Source organism: Barbus barbus (assembly GCF_936440315.1).
Source record: "Barbus barbus genome assembly, chromosome: 35".
Taxonomy (NCBI): domain Eukaryota; kingdom Metazoa; phylum Chordata; class Actinopteri; order Cypriniformes; family Cyprinidae; genus Barbus; species Barbus barbus.
The window spans coordinates 20227436-20246462 of NC_136763.1; the positions used below are offsets into that span (position 1 = coordinate 20227436).

The 19027-nt window shown below is 36.0% G+C and overlaps 1 protein-coding gene across 1 annotated transcript; it reads right to left on the minus strand.

Moving 5' to 3' along the window:
- Positions 1-8654: 8654 nt before the first annotated feature.
- On the minus strand, positions 8655-18755 carry LOC306854869 (uncharacterized protein). Its single transcript, XM_079393149.1, has 4 exons — positions 18587-18755; positions 17226-17441; positions 16394-16554; positions 8655-9985 (listed from the first exon to the last, which is right to left on the minus strand). The coding sequence occupies exons 1-4, from the start codon at positions 18633-18635 to the stop codon at positions 9938-9940; spliced, it is 474 nt and encodes a 157-aa protein (XP_079249275.1). The 5' UTR covers positions 18636-18755; the 3' UTR covers positions 8655-9937.
- Between the last annotated feature and the right edge of the window lie 272 nt (positions 18756-19027).

The following is a 19027-nucleotide window of genomic DNA, read 5'->3' on the forward strand; positions in this document are numbered from 1 at the left end:
GCTTCTGTGAGGCGATTAAAGGTATAGTAAAGTGATTTCTGAGAAACACTGTTGAAAACTGAATTTTATGAATTTTTGTGAATATTTGCAAGCTGTCTGTTCTCTGTGTGTAATGATAAAATGTAGTGTTTTGTACATAGTACTAGCTGTGTAAATAGGCTATGGGAAAAATATGAGCAGTATTTTTTTTTCCAAAATACTATTACAATAATTGTACAAAAATTTATTTTACAATAATAATAGAATATATATTCCAATTAATTTAACAGAATCTTCATGTGTTTATTTCAAAAAAGGAAAAAATGTGTTAGAATTAAAGTAAAAATGCTTGCTGAATTTTATGTCGAAAAGGTCAACCCGATCTCATGAAAGTGCATATATAGTATAGTATGCAAAATAAAAACAAAAACTCATGGTATTGATATGCAAAAATGGACTTTGGCGTGTATATGGTACGCGATGGATAGGATTAGGGTTATGGGGTAGATGCGTATCATATGTAAGCGAAAACTGCATGCACGCCAACAAATTTCGTATCATATACACTCGAAAACTGCGTATTATATGCACGGCAAACACGTGCATATCATATGCTCACCAAAGTCTATCTTTGCGTACCACAAATTTTTGGTTTTATTTGGTGTACTATTTACACGCATTTTCGTGAGACCTGGCTAAAAGGTACATCGCCATCTTGCTCTCACAAAAACGACTTGAATACACCTGACACCTGGAGAGCTTAAATGCACTATCAGCATCCTGTTACATTCATTTCCAGTTATTTTACGTGTACAAAAATATCTGGTATATCTCTTGATATTGCAAACTGGTATCATATTCTTTTCATTTATTAGCAATCATAATGGTTTGCTTAACACACTGGTTTGCTTTCGTGTTACAAATGAAAGTGGATACTTTCAAAGGCTGTACACACATACACATTCGCTGAAGTATACTTTGAGCCATCTAAGAAAAGAGAGCCAATAAATTAAGTCATAGGGCACTGTAAGGTGTGAGACCGTTGCAAAAGCATGAGAATCATCACAGCTAAGTTTAACAACATGACATCCCAGATCTTCTCAGTGATGACATCAGGATCGTACTATTAACAAGAATCAAGGTGTCATCAATCAGTCATCTGGGAAGACTGCAAACAGGTCCTCATATCGACCCGACAGTCTCTTCTCTAATGCTCCAGTTGAGTTTTTCCTTGAATCTGACAAACAATCAGGAGCCGCAGTGGTGACTAATATGAAGAGCAGGACGCCGTAGGACGTCGGCTGACAAACTGTGGGCTTTTTGTGTTAATTGCTTGATGTAAGCTGTGAATCTGTGATAGCTACAATTACTCAGTCTCTGAACTACAGGGAATCTCTCAAACAGACACTGCAATATCTAAAGATTGCCGTTGTAATAATGGTTCTGGATCAGTTGATTAACAACACTGATTTTTCACAGCCAACGATTGAAGAATAGTGTCATTATTTCACTGTCAGACGATTTCTGTCTGCTGTGATTGCTAACATGTACAGTAAAGTGAATGTAGATCGATGGCTGTTTGTATTGTGCGCTTGTGTCAGCTGCTTGGCCTCTCTACAGCATCCTGCCCGTCTCAGCTCATGCATACATCCAGCTACTGCTGCCCATCTGCCCCAAAATACACCGCAGACAGAGATGATATACAGAACATGTAGAACATGAGATGCTTCAGTGTGCTAACATGCCAAATCTGCAAAGCTAATAGGAGCCAAATGCCCCACAATTTTATGTGCCATTAGACTCTGATGTCGTTTTACATGCCATTAGATTCTGACAATAGCACCATTTCGGCTTGATAACAGAAATATAGCCCTGAAATTATGATGTTGCATTAGCACTCCTAAAGCCATTTAAAAGTTTGGAACGATTAAGAATTTTTCATATTCTGAAAAAAAGTCTCATATTCACCAAGGCTGAATTTTTGTGATGAGAAATATTATTACAGGATATTAGAATGATTTCTGAAGAATCATGTGACACTGAAGACTGGAGTAATTATGCTATTTATTTATTTTAATGTAAGTAGACTGTTTTGTCCCAGTAGAAAGCATGGATGAATGCCAATTCTGTGTGTGATGTGTGTATCATGCCCTGGAGGCATTAGCAGTAGTTCTCTTTATTAAATGCCACTGGCAAACCAGCAGTCTCCATCACGACCGTATGAATCACATCACAAAAAATATACACCCGAAGCATATTCATTAGTTCAATCAGCAGTGTAAAATATCTGTGCACTAAATCAAACTCTTATATAAGTCGCAGTTTTGTTTTCTTTCTTCATCATTAGCTCAGACTCTCGATAACCCCGTAGTATCTGATAATGCTCCTTTGTTTATACCAAGTAGGTTTTACAGAGTATTTTTAAGTGGAAATTTATTTGCACTTATTTTCCCTGCATAGCAAATTAATTACAATATATCATTTTATAAGTAAAATCTTCTTACAATATTATTCGTTTTGAAATTTATTAATACTTGGGCAAAGCAAACTACTGTACATTATTGTATTTCTGTGATGAAATAGGATTGTTAAACTAATTCCTGTCATGAACACCTAAAAATAAAAGACTAATCTTTAATGAAATAGAGAATTGTACAGCCATGGTGCTGCACTGCAGAGTACAAATACTAACCATATGCAAAAACCGTATCTTACACTTCCCTACAATTCTTTGTTTTCGTGAAAATCTACACCAAACAGCTGATGTTTCTCACCTCAGTGATTATTCAGCGACAGATCCTCTTTTTTACACCTCTAGAAATAGTGTGATTTTCTTTGTGCTAATTTAGCGTGTTCCTGTTTTAGATCACCCACTTACGGTACAGACACTAAAACATTGTAAACACAGAATGACAGTTGAAACATGAATGTCATTGGATGATTCTCTTCTTTTGTTTTTTATATAGACTTGATTATCTACACTTGATTTTAAAATAGATTAATAAATTAAGCATTTCCTCTTTTTCAGTTTAGCTTGCAATGAGTTTCCTTTTTCAAAATAGTATTTTGCAGATTCATGCACATTTCATAGTAGTTTCAAAGTGAAACTATAAAGTAATAAAACAGCCTTCAATTTTCACCGAAACAGATGAACGGGACTGTGGCAATGCTTTATGTTGGTTCTTGCCTCACAATGAGATGAAATGTTACAAAATCCAAAAAAAAAAGCTAAAGGATAGAGTAAAAAAAAACTTTAAAAAATGCATTTTCTGATGCAGCCATGCCAATTTTAGCTTGGCTTTGCACTTTTGTCCAGTGTCACAACTCATGTTTCAAAGTAAAGTAGAAAAAAGATTATGAAAGGCAGATGAGGCCAAAAGTCTTTAAATGGAAAGCATGAAATTTGACCTTGTCAGCACGCACTGTTGGTTCGTGTTAACGTGACAACATGCACAACAGCCAATGAAATTGTGGTATTTAAGACTATATTTGCATTTGACGTAATGGTACATTGGTATATATGTATACAAACATCAGACATCCTGTTTTATTCATGAAGGATGTAGTACACAGTATGCATATATGCAAAAATCAAACAACATATGTCATGTTTTGTCATGTCTGTTCATGTTTTTACTCAGGCAGAACAGTCTTAATTTACATTGCAACATTAATTAATTTACCCAAGCACAGTAGATATCATAAAGCAATACCACAATGAACTAAGAAAGGATTAATATGTGGGTAAATTTAGAGGAAAATGTGCTTTAAAAAATATTACATGTTCAAACACGACTTGTACTAAAGAATCAGTGAAAATTGATGCCTTAACACAGAATGTGCTTGTCTACACATACAAAAGAAAGCATGCAAAATTGCCACGTTAACATGGATGAACAGTACGTGTTGATGGCCAAATTTCATAGGTTCCATTTCTTTTCCAATTTCTTTTGAAGTAGCGAAACTTTTGATATCAACTGTTTTAGTAAAACCCAGCAATGCAAACTACAAATTGGACTGAATTTGTGCATTTTAATGTGAATGTGTGCATTATTTCCCAACTATACTTTGACCTAGAACTTCTTTCTCCATTCTATTTATTTATACTTAAAATAAATATATAAATAAAATAAAGATTAGTCCCCCAATTTTCAAAACATGGTTATGAACTTGATTGTTGGTGTTTGTCACTGATGTTCATTTCAGCTGGAAATGGCAATAAATTGTGTATAAGCTACATTTATGGTGCTACTTTGTTTTTGCTTTTTTTTTTGTCCTTTTGTGTTCCAGTAGTAATAATGTAATTGATGACAGAATTGTCCAATTTTGAGCATGCGTCTATGATTTATAATGAGTTTAGTCAGTTACATAAGGCTACAATCTACGTGCATTATTACTGCTTGAATGAAAAACAAAATTCTGAATCATCTCAATTGTTAAACCTTGATTCTTTCACTACATTCAGGCATGTGTTACCATAAATTGCTGTAAAAACGTCTTTGAAGCAGAGTGACACAGACTAAAAAAACATCCTGAGTAAAAAGTTGTTGGGTTGCAACAGTTCTCACCTTCAAAATGAGTTTATCAGGTTCAACAACAGGTCAAAAGTCCAGATCAAATTTATTGTTTTAAGGGCTGAAGATGATCTGAATTAGTCTAAATCAATGGCATGCTAATGCAGTGAGAGATGTGTACAAACACAACAGGTGGCTTTTGAGAGCCGCTCAGAATGCCTCAGAGAGACAGACGCTGAAATATGGCAGATGACAAACATATCTGCTGCTTCATCACAGCTCAGATCTGAGCAATGAGTTTCTTCATAGCTGGATGCACCGAGAAAAACTTTTAATAAGTACTGTGGCAGATCAGTATAAAGCACTTTAATTAAAGAAACACTTTCATTAAATCGTACATCTCTGTCTAGTCCTACGCTAACATTTCAAGGGGCCCCTGAAAGTGAGAAATGAGTAAGACAGAGATTGTGTCACAATATGTCACATTATGTTAGTCATGTCTTATTCATATCTTTACTTTATGAGACTGGGAGGTGATCTGAGCTGTTAGAGCATGCGGTTGCGAATATGAAAACTGTGCCATCATTTACTCACCCTCATGTCGTTTTATTATTTTCTTTCCTTCGAACAAAGGGTAATAAAATAGTTTTAGAGCCAGATTGATATTAAAAGCGGTCATACAAGACACATCACTTTTTAATCAGCACCTGTGCGCAGACTGCAGTCAGATTTACATCTCAGTGATGTCTGTTTAGGCTATTTTGCACAATTCATATCTGATCTGTTACCAATAGGAACAACATTATTTGAATTCAGGTTGTTAATCACCATATGCACTTATTAGTTTGCACTGGTCTCCTTTTGGGCACGTTTATAGATTTTTTTTTTCAGAAGCTAAAAAAGGTTAGAATTTTCCTTTCAGGTTTGCAAAATTTTTGTTGAGCACAACAAGTGATAAATCAAGTTTGTTTTTCCATTACTGAATTTTAGGAATTTGTTTTTCCTCTTCAGAAACACACCATAAGAAATCTATTAAACACTCTTCAAATTGTTAATTTCTTTTAACCTTTTCTAATTGTTTTTCTGTCAGATGATTTCACCTATTGAATATTCAATTACAATTCAATTCATAGGCAAGACACACCAGGTGAACAGGAAAAAAAAAAAAAAGATATCACCATGCTTCCCAAGTTCATTGATTACATTAAGAATTGCAAAAAAAAAAAAAAAAAAAAAAATATATATATATATATATATATAATAAAAGGTTTCTGGAATATTCTATTTAAGTATACAAATGAGGCATTATCTAATTTGCATACATGTCCAGAACAGAAATCTGAACATTGGATTAAGCCAGGTTTAACATTTTAGTTTCATTTTGTTGACATTAGAGTCAAAGGTTTTTACAGAGGGGATTTTGGATCTCTTTTTTTTATCACTTGAATAAGAAATCAGAAAATATCACTTTTAAGAAAACCAGTCTTTAGAATAGGAATAAAACAGTTGTATGAAGTGGAGTTTTCAGATTTCTGCAGGACAAAATAAACAGCCTTTAAAGATAAGTATTGTAACTGAAATCTACAGACACAAATAGCCTAGATAAAGTGTAATAAAAGCAACAATTAAAATAGTATTTTGGATGATCTGAAAAGTCAAACAGCCCAAAATCTCGAAGTTATGCATTAGTAGTAGTAGTAGATTATAATGCAGGGCCATAAATGTTATCAAACAGCAGGAGATGCAGCATAATGCTGAGAGAGGATGAATTATACCGCTGATCGTATTACATAGAGCTATGGATGCCAAAAATGCACTGTAAAAAAAAATTTGAGCCAACTTAAAATTTTAAGGCAACCAGCGTCAGCAGATTTTTGAGTTCTCAACTTATTTTTGTAGGAGATTCTCAACTTTTTGTTGTATAAACTTAAAACAACAAGTTGAGAAAACTCAAAAATCTGCTGGTTGCCTTAATATTTTTTCCCTTTTAGTTTTTTACAGTGTGGAGGGATGACAAGTCGATAAAACCTCACATATGTCTAGCAGAATATCATGCAGACTTGAGGGTGGGCTCTTCTGACCTGAAGGAAAAAAATCCCAGGACAGCCATAGCAACCCATTGGCAACAACTTAAACCCTTAACACCAAAACAATGCTGTAGAAACCAGCCAAAACACCTTAGCAAATTCAGCAAAGTCAGGTCAGCACCAGAATCACAGCAGAAAGAGATATTTTATTATGACAATTCAGCAAAATCCATTTTAAGGACAGTAGAACCTATAAAAAAAACAAAAACAAATGGCCCATCCATAAATCTCTCAGGAGCTGTTTAATGCTCATAGGCATTAAAATCTGTCTAAAGCACCAGTAATGCATCCACATCTCAATGACTTATCAGAAACAAAGATAAACAACTTATTACTCATACTCTATGTACGTCATACATGCATTCAATTCAGATAACATATATGCATTTATTGTGGTTATGTCATGATGATTGTCCTTTTGCTCTAAACATGCTGATTTTGCTGCTGATTTATCATTAACATATGCTCTTTCTCATTGGCAAAAGCTTATGACTCATATTTCTATGCACTTTGTGCCTGTTTATAACATGCACCCAAGTGCACCTGCTGCGTCTGAACCTTCATTTGAAGTCAAATTCTCCAGTGCTGTTTTCAAATCACTCCTGCCTGAACACAGCCATTCTGAGTGATTATGCTGTTTCCCCCCTCCACAGAATCTCTTCACAATGTAATATTGTGGACTGTTGGACAAACTGTTCTCAAAGCACAATTACATGGATTATACACTGCGGGTGATTTAGAACTTTTATTATATCATGACTTTAGTATAAATTATTTTATTTGAGTAATAATAACATTTTTGTTGTTTTATTTTGTGTGTGTGTGAAAATTACCTGCCGTTTCTGAGTTAAAATTGTATGTCTTTTATTTATTTTCAGATTATTGTTGCATTATTAAGACATTAACATTAGTCAATTATAGAAATTATTATTAAACACATATATTACAAGACAACTTCTTAATATTTTAATTCTGAAGATGAACTAACAATGAAAAGGTGTGTTCGTACAAATATTAAATACTATTACAAATGTATTGCACATAGTAAGTTAATGTTAGGCAATGCATTAATTAATGTTATAACTTATGTTACCATTACACTGAAATCAGTTGGTGTAGGATTTACTTTAAAACTAATTTTGGTAACACTTTATTTTAAGGTGTCCTTGTTATACGTTAAATGTACTTTCCAATATAATAACAATTAATTATGCATAATTACATGCAAGTAACCCTAAACCAAACCCTAATCCTAAACCTAACCATATAGTAAGTTCATGTAGTTAATTAATATGACTCAGAACTTAAATGTATACAAAAAATGTATACTTACACTGTAACAAAGACACATTTTTACACAGAAATTGCTATTACATTTCACAAATATTATTCAAAGAAATGTGAAATTTTGAAAAAGACTGAAATAGTATTTTCTTGTAAAACATAGTCCAATAATCTTTGTTTTATTTACGATAATGATTTTATGTGAATATCTGCTAAACACTAAAATTGTTTTTGTGCCGTTGGCCTGGAGGCAAAAGAAAATTACTTTTAAATGTATATATTATTTGTTTGTTGCTATTTGACTCAGTCATAATGGCTCATTTTATAGTGTAATCGGTGGCTCAAAATGTTTTGTGGTCCTGTGAGCATCTTGCAGGGGGTCCCGGGCCAACTGACTATCATTAAGATGAAAAAGCGACAGCTTTTGTTATTAAAATGAATGGGAATTATTATTGAAACCAGCTTACTGAAACATTTATCAAGGAGTAAAGCCTGCTGATTCAATAGTATAGATAGTATAGTGTATACTACACAGTATTCACTATGCAAGTAGTTAACTTCCATGCCAAACATTCAATTCTCCTGAGAAGTGCAATGGTGACAAACATTGGCCAATAAAAATTCATTGTTTGACTGCTGTGAGTTTATTAGACTTAGATCAGTGTTCGCACACGGAAACTCTTGAAAGAGAACTGAACTGAAACTAATAGTTTTTAAAACGTTTCCCCCCCCCCTAAAACAGGACAAGTTTTAACTTTATATATATTGTATTTCATTTTTTAATTATTTTCCATTTACAGTACCTTGGTTTTCTATACAGTACAAATTCAAAAGACTAAACCGCTGTTCACAGATCAAAGACCATATAGCTAAGAACTTATTGTTTTTAAATATGAGCTCAAAAAAAGAAAAAAAGTCCCTTGCAAACATATAAAATGTTTTACAAGTGGACCCTTGAGTCTTGATTTAGACAAATAATTTTGAATAGCATCATAAACTGAAAGTGTCATTGAGCCACTGAGGTGAAATATTTCACTAAGACCCTGAGCTTGGTAATAATATGTTAAATATAGAGTGAAAACGTCTGGGAATACAACATCTGTAAATGCACCAATAGAACATTAAGAAAGAAGAAAAGGCCTTACGTGTGAATTCCTGTGCAGTAGTAGGGGAGTGTCGTACAGGTGTGTCGCGCTCACATACTTCAGCTTATATTTGAGGTGAAAGGTTTTAGACTTCAAACTCTGATTTCAGTGACGCTGATCCAGTCACATGGTAGCAAAGTCTTGATGTAAACAGTGAGAGCATGCTGTCCCAAACAGCAGGCTATTTCAAATGAGATGCCAAGCTGTGTCACATACTGTACTTAAACATTTTCCCCTATTTTCTGCAGTTGTTAATACACAGGAAGCATGCCCTTTCAACTTTAACACCATAAGTAATCTGTAAAATTACAAAAAGGTAAAACAATAATATTAAAACATAAAAAATAATAATAATTATGACCCTTATGCATTCAGCTAAATGTATTACTATTTTACAGTAATTTATTGCATAATTTAGCTTTTGTTTACAGTACAATTGTAGAATTGTTTTATAGTTAAAGTTCCTTGATCAATACTTGCACTGAAAGGTATTTGGTATTATGAGGAAAAACAGTCTCGGTTCTCAAATAAAAGTAAAAGAGCAGGTCTTTATGACCACATTATACACACAGTAAAACTGCTTGTGAATAATTTTGTCGCCATCTGGAGGACAAGCTGAAAATGCCACACCCCCGTTATAGTCTCTAACAAATATTGACAGTGCAAATCATGATATAGGTGGCCTCCAGTTCATTTATCTTTATGTACATTTACATTCATCATTTGACTATAGATTTGTCTCTGTTTGTGCTATTGTTAAATAAAAAATTAAGCACAGCATTACCATATATTCTAACTAATACACTACGTATTGCACATCAAGTTTATATGCTAAAAAGGCACATTTCATTTAAAAAACTACAACAAGCTAAATATCAGAGGCATAGCTAAGTAGTTCACTGAGACTGCAAGTTTAAGAAACTGGCATTTATTTTGGAGGGTATCGGGCGAATGGTGCATCCTCATTTACCTTGCCCTAAAGAAAGAAAGTAGAAAAAAAAAAGAATCATTACAAATAGTACAAATTAGTCAATTCTGTATTTCATAAGCTTTTTCATATTTCGCACTTGGTAAACATAAGACACTTCTTCACAAAATCTTACTGATCCCAGATTATGATTATACAAATATATAATATATATGCAGCATCTCACAGAAGTGAGTACACCCCTCACATTTTTGTAAATATTTTATTATATCTTTTCATGTGACAACACTGAAGAAATGACCCTTTGCTACAATGTAAAGTAGTGAGTGTACAGCTTGTGTAACAGTGTAAATTTGCGGTCCCCTCAAAATAACTCAACACACAGCCATTAATGTCTAAACCGCTGGCCACAAAAGTGAGTACACCCCTAAGTGAAAATGTCCAAATTGGGTCCAATGTGTCAATATTTTTTGTGGCCATCAATTTTTCCAGCACTGCCTTAACCCTCTTGGGCTGGAGTTCACCAGAGCTTCACAGGTTGCCACTGGAGTCCATGACGACATCACGGAGCTGGTGGATGTTAGAGACCTTGCGTTCCTCCACCTTCCGTTTGAGGATGCCCCACAGATGCTCAATAGGGTTTAGGTCTGGAGACATGCTTGGCCAGTCCATCACCTTTACCCTCAGCTTCTTTAGCAAGGCAGTGGTCATCTTGGAGGTGTGTTTGGGGTCGTTATCATGTTGGAATACTGCCCTGTGGCCCAGTCTCTGCTTCAGTATGTCACAGTACAGGTTGGCATTCATGGTTCCCTCAATGAACTGTAGCTCCCCAGTGCCGGCAGCACACATGCAGCCCCAGACCATGACACTCCCACCACCATGCTTGACTGTAGCCAAGACACACTTGTTTTTGTACTCTTCATCTGGTTGCCGCCACACACGCTTGACACCATCTGAACCAAATAAGTTTATCTTGGTATCATCAGACCATAGGACGTGGTTCCAGTAATCCATGTCCTTAGTCTGCTTGTCTTCAGCAAACTGTTTACGGGCTTTCTTGTGCATCATCTTTAGAAGAGGCTTCCTTCTGGGACAACAGCCATGCAGACCAATTTGATTCAGGCTAACCCCCCCACCCCTTCAACCTCTGCAGCAATGCTGGCAGCACTCATACGTCTATTTCCCAAACGCAACCTCTGGATATGACGCTGAGCACGTGCACTCAACTTCTTTGGTCGACCATGGCGAGGCCTGTTCTGAGTGGAACCTGTCCTGTTAAACCGCTGTATGGTCTTGGCCACCTTGCTGCAGCTAATTTTTAGGGTCTTGCTATCTTCTTATAGCCTACGCCATCTTTATGTAGAGCAACATTTCTTTTTTTCAGATCCTCAAGTCAAGTCAAGTCACATTTATTTATATAGCGCTTTTGACAATGCAAATTGTGTCAAAGCAACTGCACAATATCAAAATAGGAAATAGTGTGTCAATAATGTAAAATGACAAGATTAAACACAAAATTTTCAGTTAAAGGCATTTCACTATTGAATTCAGTGATGTCATCATCCAGCTCATTTCAGTTTAAATAGTGTCTTGCAATCAGGTCGACGATATCGCTGGAAATGAAGTGTCCCCAACTAAGCAAGCCAGAGGCGACAGCAGCAAGGAACCAAAACTCCATCAGTGACAGAATGGAGAAAAAAACCTTGGGAGAAACCAGGCTCAGTCCGGGGGTCAGTTCTCCTCTGGCCAAACGAACCAGCAGTTCAATTCCAACTGCAGCAAAGTCAGATTGTAAGGGCTCAACTGGTTCCAGTGGTCTTTTCCCGATGGTTGTTGGGGTCCTCACTGGGGATTTGTCTCTGGGGCTCATCTAGGTGTCCTGGTCTCCGCTGACGTTCAGGGCTGTAGAGGTTCTCTCTGGGTGCTGATCCACCATCTGATCTGGATATGAACTAGATCTGGTGACTGCAGTGACCATCTGGGCTGGATACGGTGACCTCGGAATATTAGCGTAGATGTCAATCTTCTTACGATGTAACAAATAGTGGCCTAGTTAATGCAGCCAAACAATACTTTAACGAATTTGAATATTAGAAGCGTATTAGTGTGTTTTGTGTACGCCAGGTTAAAGAGAAGGGTCTTTAATCTAGATTTAAACTGACAGAGTGTGTCTGCCTCCCGAACAGTGTTAGGTAGATTGTTCCAGATTTTGGGCACTAAATAGAAAAAGGATATGCCGCCCACAGTTGATTTTGATATTCTAGGTATTCCGTACATTATTATCAGTATGATAATACTGTATGAAAGTATGACAGTATTATCAAATGGCCAGAGTTTTGAGAATGTAATGGACGTGGAGGACTATAATGCAATAAGAGCTCGCTCAAGTACTGACGAGCTAAACCATTCAGAACTTTATAAGTAATTAACAAGATTTTTAAATCTATACGATGTTTAATAGGGAGCCAGTGCAGTGTTGACAGAACCGGGCTAATGTGAAGATACTTCCTGGTTCTAGAAAGAACTCTAGCTGCTGCATTTTGAACCATCTGTAGTTTGTTTATTAAGTGTGCAGAACAACCGCCCAATAAAGCATTACAATAATCTAACCTTGAGGTCATAAACGCATGAATTAACATTTCTGCATTTGACATTGAGAGCATAGGTCTCAGTTTAGATATAGTTTTAAAATGAAAAAAAGCAGTTTTACAAATGCTAGAAACATTGCTGTCAAAGGAGATATTGTTATCAAATAGCACACCTAGATTCCTGGCTGATGACGAAGAATTTACAGAGCAGCCATCAAGTTTTAGACAGTGTTCTAGATTATTAGTTTTGGGGGTTTTAGGTCCGATAATTAACACCTCTGTTTTTTTCAGAATTTAGCAGTAAGAAATTACTCGTCATCCAGTTTTTTATATCAACTATGCATTCCATAAGTTTCTCAAATTGGTCTCTTTCACCGGGCCGCAGAGCTGAATATCATCAGCATAACAGTGAAAGCTAACCCCGTATTTCCTGATGATATTTCCCAAGGGTAACATGTAAAGCGTGAAAAGTACCGGCCCTAGTACTGAGCCTTGAGGTACTCCATACTGCACTTGTGATCGATATGATGCCTCTTCATTCACTGCTAAGAATTGATGGCGGTAAGATAAGTATGATTTGAACCATGATAATGCACTTCCACTAATGCCAACAAAGTTTTCTAGTCTATTCAAAAGAATTTTGTGGTCGATAGTGTCAAACGCAGCGATAAGTTCCAGTAGCACTCATAGGGAGATACAACCACGTTCAGATGATAAAAGGAGGTCATTTGTAACTCTAATGAGAGCAGTCTCAGTACTACGATACTGTAGCTGACGGCTGCGTGGTTATAATTTGATCTCTAATAGTATCGATTTTGGAAGTAAAATAGTTCATAAAGTCATTACTGCTGTGCTGTTGGGAAATGTCAACACCTGTTGATGCTTTATTTTTTGTTAATTTTGCCACTGTATTGAATAAATACCTGGGGTTATGTTTGTTTTCTTCTAAAAGAGACGAAAAGTAATCAGATCAAGCAGTTTTTATGCTTTTCTGTAGGATAGGGTACTTTCCCCCCAAGCAATACGAAATACCTCTAGTTTAGTTTTCCTCCAGCTGCGCTCCATTTTCCGGGCTGCTCTCTTTAGGGCGCGAGTGTGCTCATTATACCACGGTGTTGGACTCTTTTCCTTAATCTTCCTTAAGCGTAAAGGAGCAACCGTATCTAAAGTGCTAGAAAAGAGAGAGTCCATAGTTTCTGTTACATCATCAAGTTTATCTGCACTGTTGGATATGCTGAGGAATTGAGATAAATCAGGAAGATTACTTACAAAGCAGTCCTTTGTGGTAGAAGTGATGGTTCTACCATATTTGTAAGAAGGAGTTGAATTTACAGCCTTAGCTATATGGAGTTTACACAAGATTAGATAATGATCTGATATATCATCGCTTTGCTGCAAAATTTCAACAGCATTAACATCAATTCTATGTGACAGTATTAGAGTATGATTTCGACAATGAGTAGGTCCTGACACGTGTTGTCTAACCCCGATAGAGTTCAGAATGACTATGAAAGCTGATCCTAATGCATCTTTTTTATTGTCAACGTGGATATTAAAATCACCCACAATTAAGACTTTATCTGCAGCCAGCAATAACTCTGATAGAAAATTACCAAATTCTTTAATGAAGTCTGTATGGTGCTCCGGTGGCCTGTATACAGTAGCCAGTACAAACATCACAGGGGATTTATCATTAATACTTTTTTCTCTAGATAATGTTATATGAAGCACCATTACTTCAAAGGAGTTATACTTAAAGCCTGCCTTCTGTGAAATACTGAAAATATTGCTATACATTGTAGCAACACCTCCCCCTTTGCCTTTTGGACGCGGCTCATTTTTATAACAGTAATCTTGGGGGGTAGACTCGTTTAAAATAATGTATTCATCTGGTTTTAGCCAGGTTTCTGTCAAACAGAGCACATCTAGTTTATGATCAGTGATCATATCATTTACAAAAAGCGCTTTAGTAGAAAGGGACCTGGTATTCAATAAGCCAAGCTTTATCATTTGTTTCTCTGTGTTATATACATTTTTCATTTGTTGAACATCAATTAAGTTGTTACTCATAATTTGGTTTGGACGTTTTTTGTATTTTCTAGTTCGGGGAACAGACACAGTCTCTATAGTGTGATATCTAGGGGAAAGAGTCTATATGTGCTGAGAATTAACTGACTTCTGTGACGTGAGGCGGCTAGCAGACTGTCGATTTAGCCAGTCTGTCTGCTTCCTGACCTGGGCCCCAGTTAGTCAAGTACGTACTCTAAGAAAATGTGCCATATTTCTAGAGAGAAGAGCGGCACCACCCCAGGAGGGATGAAGACCATCTCTTTTCAACAGGTCAGGTCTGCCCCAAAAACTCGTCCAATTGTCTATAAAACCTATGTTATTCTGCGGGCACCACTTAGACATCCAGACATTGAGTGACAACAGTCTGCTATGAATCTCATTGCCACAGTAAGCAGGGAGCAGGCCAGAGCATATTACAGTGTCTGACATCGTACTTGCAAGTTCACACACCTCTTTAACATTATTTTTAGTGATCTCCGACTGGCGAAGTCGAACATCATTAGCGCCAACAATATGGATAACAATCTTACTGAATTTACGCTTAGCATTAGCCAGCATTTTTAAATTTGCCAAGATGTCAGGCGCTCTGGCTCCCGGTAAACAATGGACTATGGTGGCTGGTGTCTATTGTCTATTGTCGTTCCGTACAATAGAATCACCAATAACTAGAGCACTTTCATCAGGTTTCTCAGTGGGTACATCACTGAGTGGGGAGAACCTGTTTGATGTTCTGATCGGAACGGAAGAGCGGTGTTTTGACCCGTGACTAGGTCGCCTCACAGTCACCCTGCTGCATGGGCTCTAATGCCGGAACCGAAATATGTACAGGATTCCCTGAGCTTGTCGCATCCAAAGCAGTATCTACAGCCCTCACATTCTTACTGTCCTGAACTAAAGTTTGGATGCATGTCTCTAGTTCTAAAACCTTCTCTGTCAGCCTAACTATTTCCCTGCATTTATCACATGTGAATCCCTCGTCGCCGACAGAGAGAGATAAACTATACATGTGGCAAACAGTGCAAACAACAATAGCAGGAGAAGAAGCTATTACTCACCGTGATTGATGAATGATACCGACTTAACTTACCACTTACCACTGTTGTTTGATGAACTCGTGAAAAACGTAGCAAGAGAGAAATGAAGCGGAGCGAGAAAAAATAAAACAGTAATAGACGCGAGTAGAAACACTTATGACAAGCTAACCGGCTAACAAATGCTAACGCGCTGCACTCACGGTTTTAGATTAAAAGCTAACGATCAGATTAGTCAAGTTAGTTTGATAGATAATATCAGAAATATGGTGGGAATTAAGTTATATTTTACCACTTAAACAACAGAGAGTGAAAGTAAGCTAGAGATTCAACAAAAAAGCGAAACTACACGGATCTACAATCGCAAACCTCTCAGCAGCACGACAGACAGGAACAGACAGAAGCAGAGAGTTCCTCAGAGTGTTCTTCGCCATGAGGTGCCATGTTGAACTTCCAGTGACCAGTATGAGAGAGTGAGAGTGATAACACCAAATTTAACACACCTGCTCCCCATTCACACCTGAGACCTTGTAACACTAACGAGTCACATGACACCAGGGAGAGAAAATGGCTAATTGAGCCCAATTTGGACATTTTCACTTAGGGGTGTACTCACTTTTGTGGCCAGCGGTTTATATATATTAATATATATATATATATGGGTTCTATGGGTTGCCAAAATCTCACAGCCAGAAGAAAATGCAGAAAACTTTGGTACTTGGCCCATAACTATGATTTAGAACCACTACTCTAAATTTGAGACTCACCATTGGTACATCATCAAGCCTCTCAAACTGTGGCCTCCTGGAGCGAACAGCCTTCACTATCACAACCACAACAACTACAGCCACCACAATGCAGAAAATACACAGCACTGCAACCAGCCCTGAATTTGTTGCCACATCTTGTCCAACTCTGTCTCCCAGATCTGTACAAGACAGAGACAAATCAACCACAAAAAAATAAAAAAATATAGACTTTTACAAACTAGGGGCAAAAATTAAGGGGCAATATTTGTTTTCTCAACATCAACAAAAGCCGTCTTTATACTTGGAACAGAAGCTGTATCTGACATGGCATTTATACTGTTCATTCTACACAGTCTACTTATTTACATGTATTTACACAAAAAAAAAAATGCATAATGTAAATAGCCTATAAATGAAATAACAGGAACTCATTAGAGGGTTAAGCTGCAATATCATGACAAAATATTTTTTTGTTGATTATTAGCCTTCTCGTTATTGTAATAATGATTATAATTGTCAATAACAGAACTTCTTTTGAAGAAAAAAACATATTCTGGCTTTAGCAAGCTGAGAACCATTTATGAATATGTTTATTTCTTTTTACGGATTAGCAAAACGGTTATTCATTCTGGGAATAAATTATATAACTAAAGATAGTTACACTGACGTGGTCCATGACTTCTGTCTAATGTGAGTTCACTTTCTCAAAAACTCCCGTTATAATCACTGAAGCCTCTACATATCTTCCTTGGTATCAACAGATTTTATAGACTAATCCAGCACGGCTATAAAAACTGTGCAAGTGAATTTTGGTCTTCAGTTATGGCAGTCAAAGGATTTAACTTTGTACCTGTGCTATAGGCTGTGGTATTTGCTTCTGCTGGAAATGTTTCACTCGAGTCGACAGTGGTGATTTTCAGTTCGGACGTGGTCAGTTCAGATGTCTGGGGCAGCCAGGTAGATTGTGAAGTGGCTGTCTCAGTGTTGTTTTTGACATCCATCTGTGTTGTTTGTTGAATTGTGATTAGTTGTGTTGTAGTCTGTGACTCAGAAATATCTCCAGGGCCTGTGGTACCAGTGGGCAGGACAAAGATATCATATAACGTTCCAGTCATTTTATGGTGTTTTTATGAGATTTAACAATTCTTCTTTTGTGTTGCAAAGAAAAAACAACATTAGTAACCATGAGAATATAATGATTTTGTGAACAATTCCTTTTATAGTGTTTGTATAACCCTGAAGAGGGCTTGTTTTGCCACATTGACCGGCTGACTGTCCATTATGCCTCTCGTTTAAACCATTTTCATTTTGTGAGTAGAAAGAGACTGAGTGATGCATGAGAGACATGAAACGAGCACACCTATTGGAAATTGGTCAGTAATACACTTTTTGTTTGTAGTGCTTCATTAATACAAAATATTTGACAAAATGCTGTGATTAACCAATCAGAATCAAGTATTTCAGAAAGCTGTGTAAATATTTTTGTATTCATTTAACTTCCAGAAAGTGGAGTAAAAACGGACTTGTATTATATTCTTGACTTTTTTTTTTTTTTTAAAGGGAAGAAAATACCCGTAATGAGGATTTATGTATATTTTAATTGCATATAAATACTATACAGTTTTAACATAAACTAATTAACTTAATTTTATGTATATTTGTCAGTCATACATGAATAAAACAAAAACGAGATTTATTTAATAGTAACTACAAAAAAAAACAACAACAAAAAAAAAACGCATGTGTTTTAAATACACAACCATGGTTTAGATTTTTATATTATATTTAATTCATTATTTTTAAACCAGTCCTACATGTTCCAATTTTAAACCATGATCAACTTATTAACCGATTAAATGCAATTGTTTAAAATTATATTGATTCCAACAATTTTGAACAAATACATATAAAAGTGTGATTTAAATGAAATAAAATAGATATAAGTTCTTAAACTACGCCATAATATTTTTTGAACATTGTATTCTTTAGTTGACTTGAAAGATGTGATTTTTGAAATTATAATAAATAAATGCAGGATTATCTGCAAAACGTACATTTGAATATTGCAACATTACATTTACATATCAAACATTACATTGGCATATTAAACTCTACATACAGTATGTTCCATTTTTCATTTTTTTTTATTAAAAAATAATTTGCTTCGAAGTCAAACAGCAAAATTTGAAAATTACAAGCATTTTGTCTTACCTTCTGATGCTGCGGCGCAAATAAGTAGAAGAATAAGAGAGAAGATCATTTTAGTGTTTTTATGATATAAAAATAAAGCACACAGGTCTAAAGCACAGCTGAGCTCCCAGTACAAACATACAGAAGATCCTGAACAGCAGGATGTGGACGTGTGGCAGAAGGAGTGGTTTCAGTCAACCGTCAGAATTGTTTGCACTGGTATAATATAAACCTGCCATTACGTCAGAAAATAGTGACAGCTTCCTATTGCAAATATCAAATATAATATTGCATTGGCTGATAGTCCTGCTTGCTATTTACACAAGGTAAATTTTGCATTTACAGAATATTCCTGGATGTAACCGTACCTGATATTTTTACAGTATAGACAAGTCATATTAATTTTATTTGTATAGCACATACACACTATTTTAAAGCAGCTTAACAAAACAATTATGATGG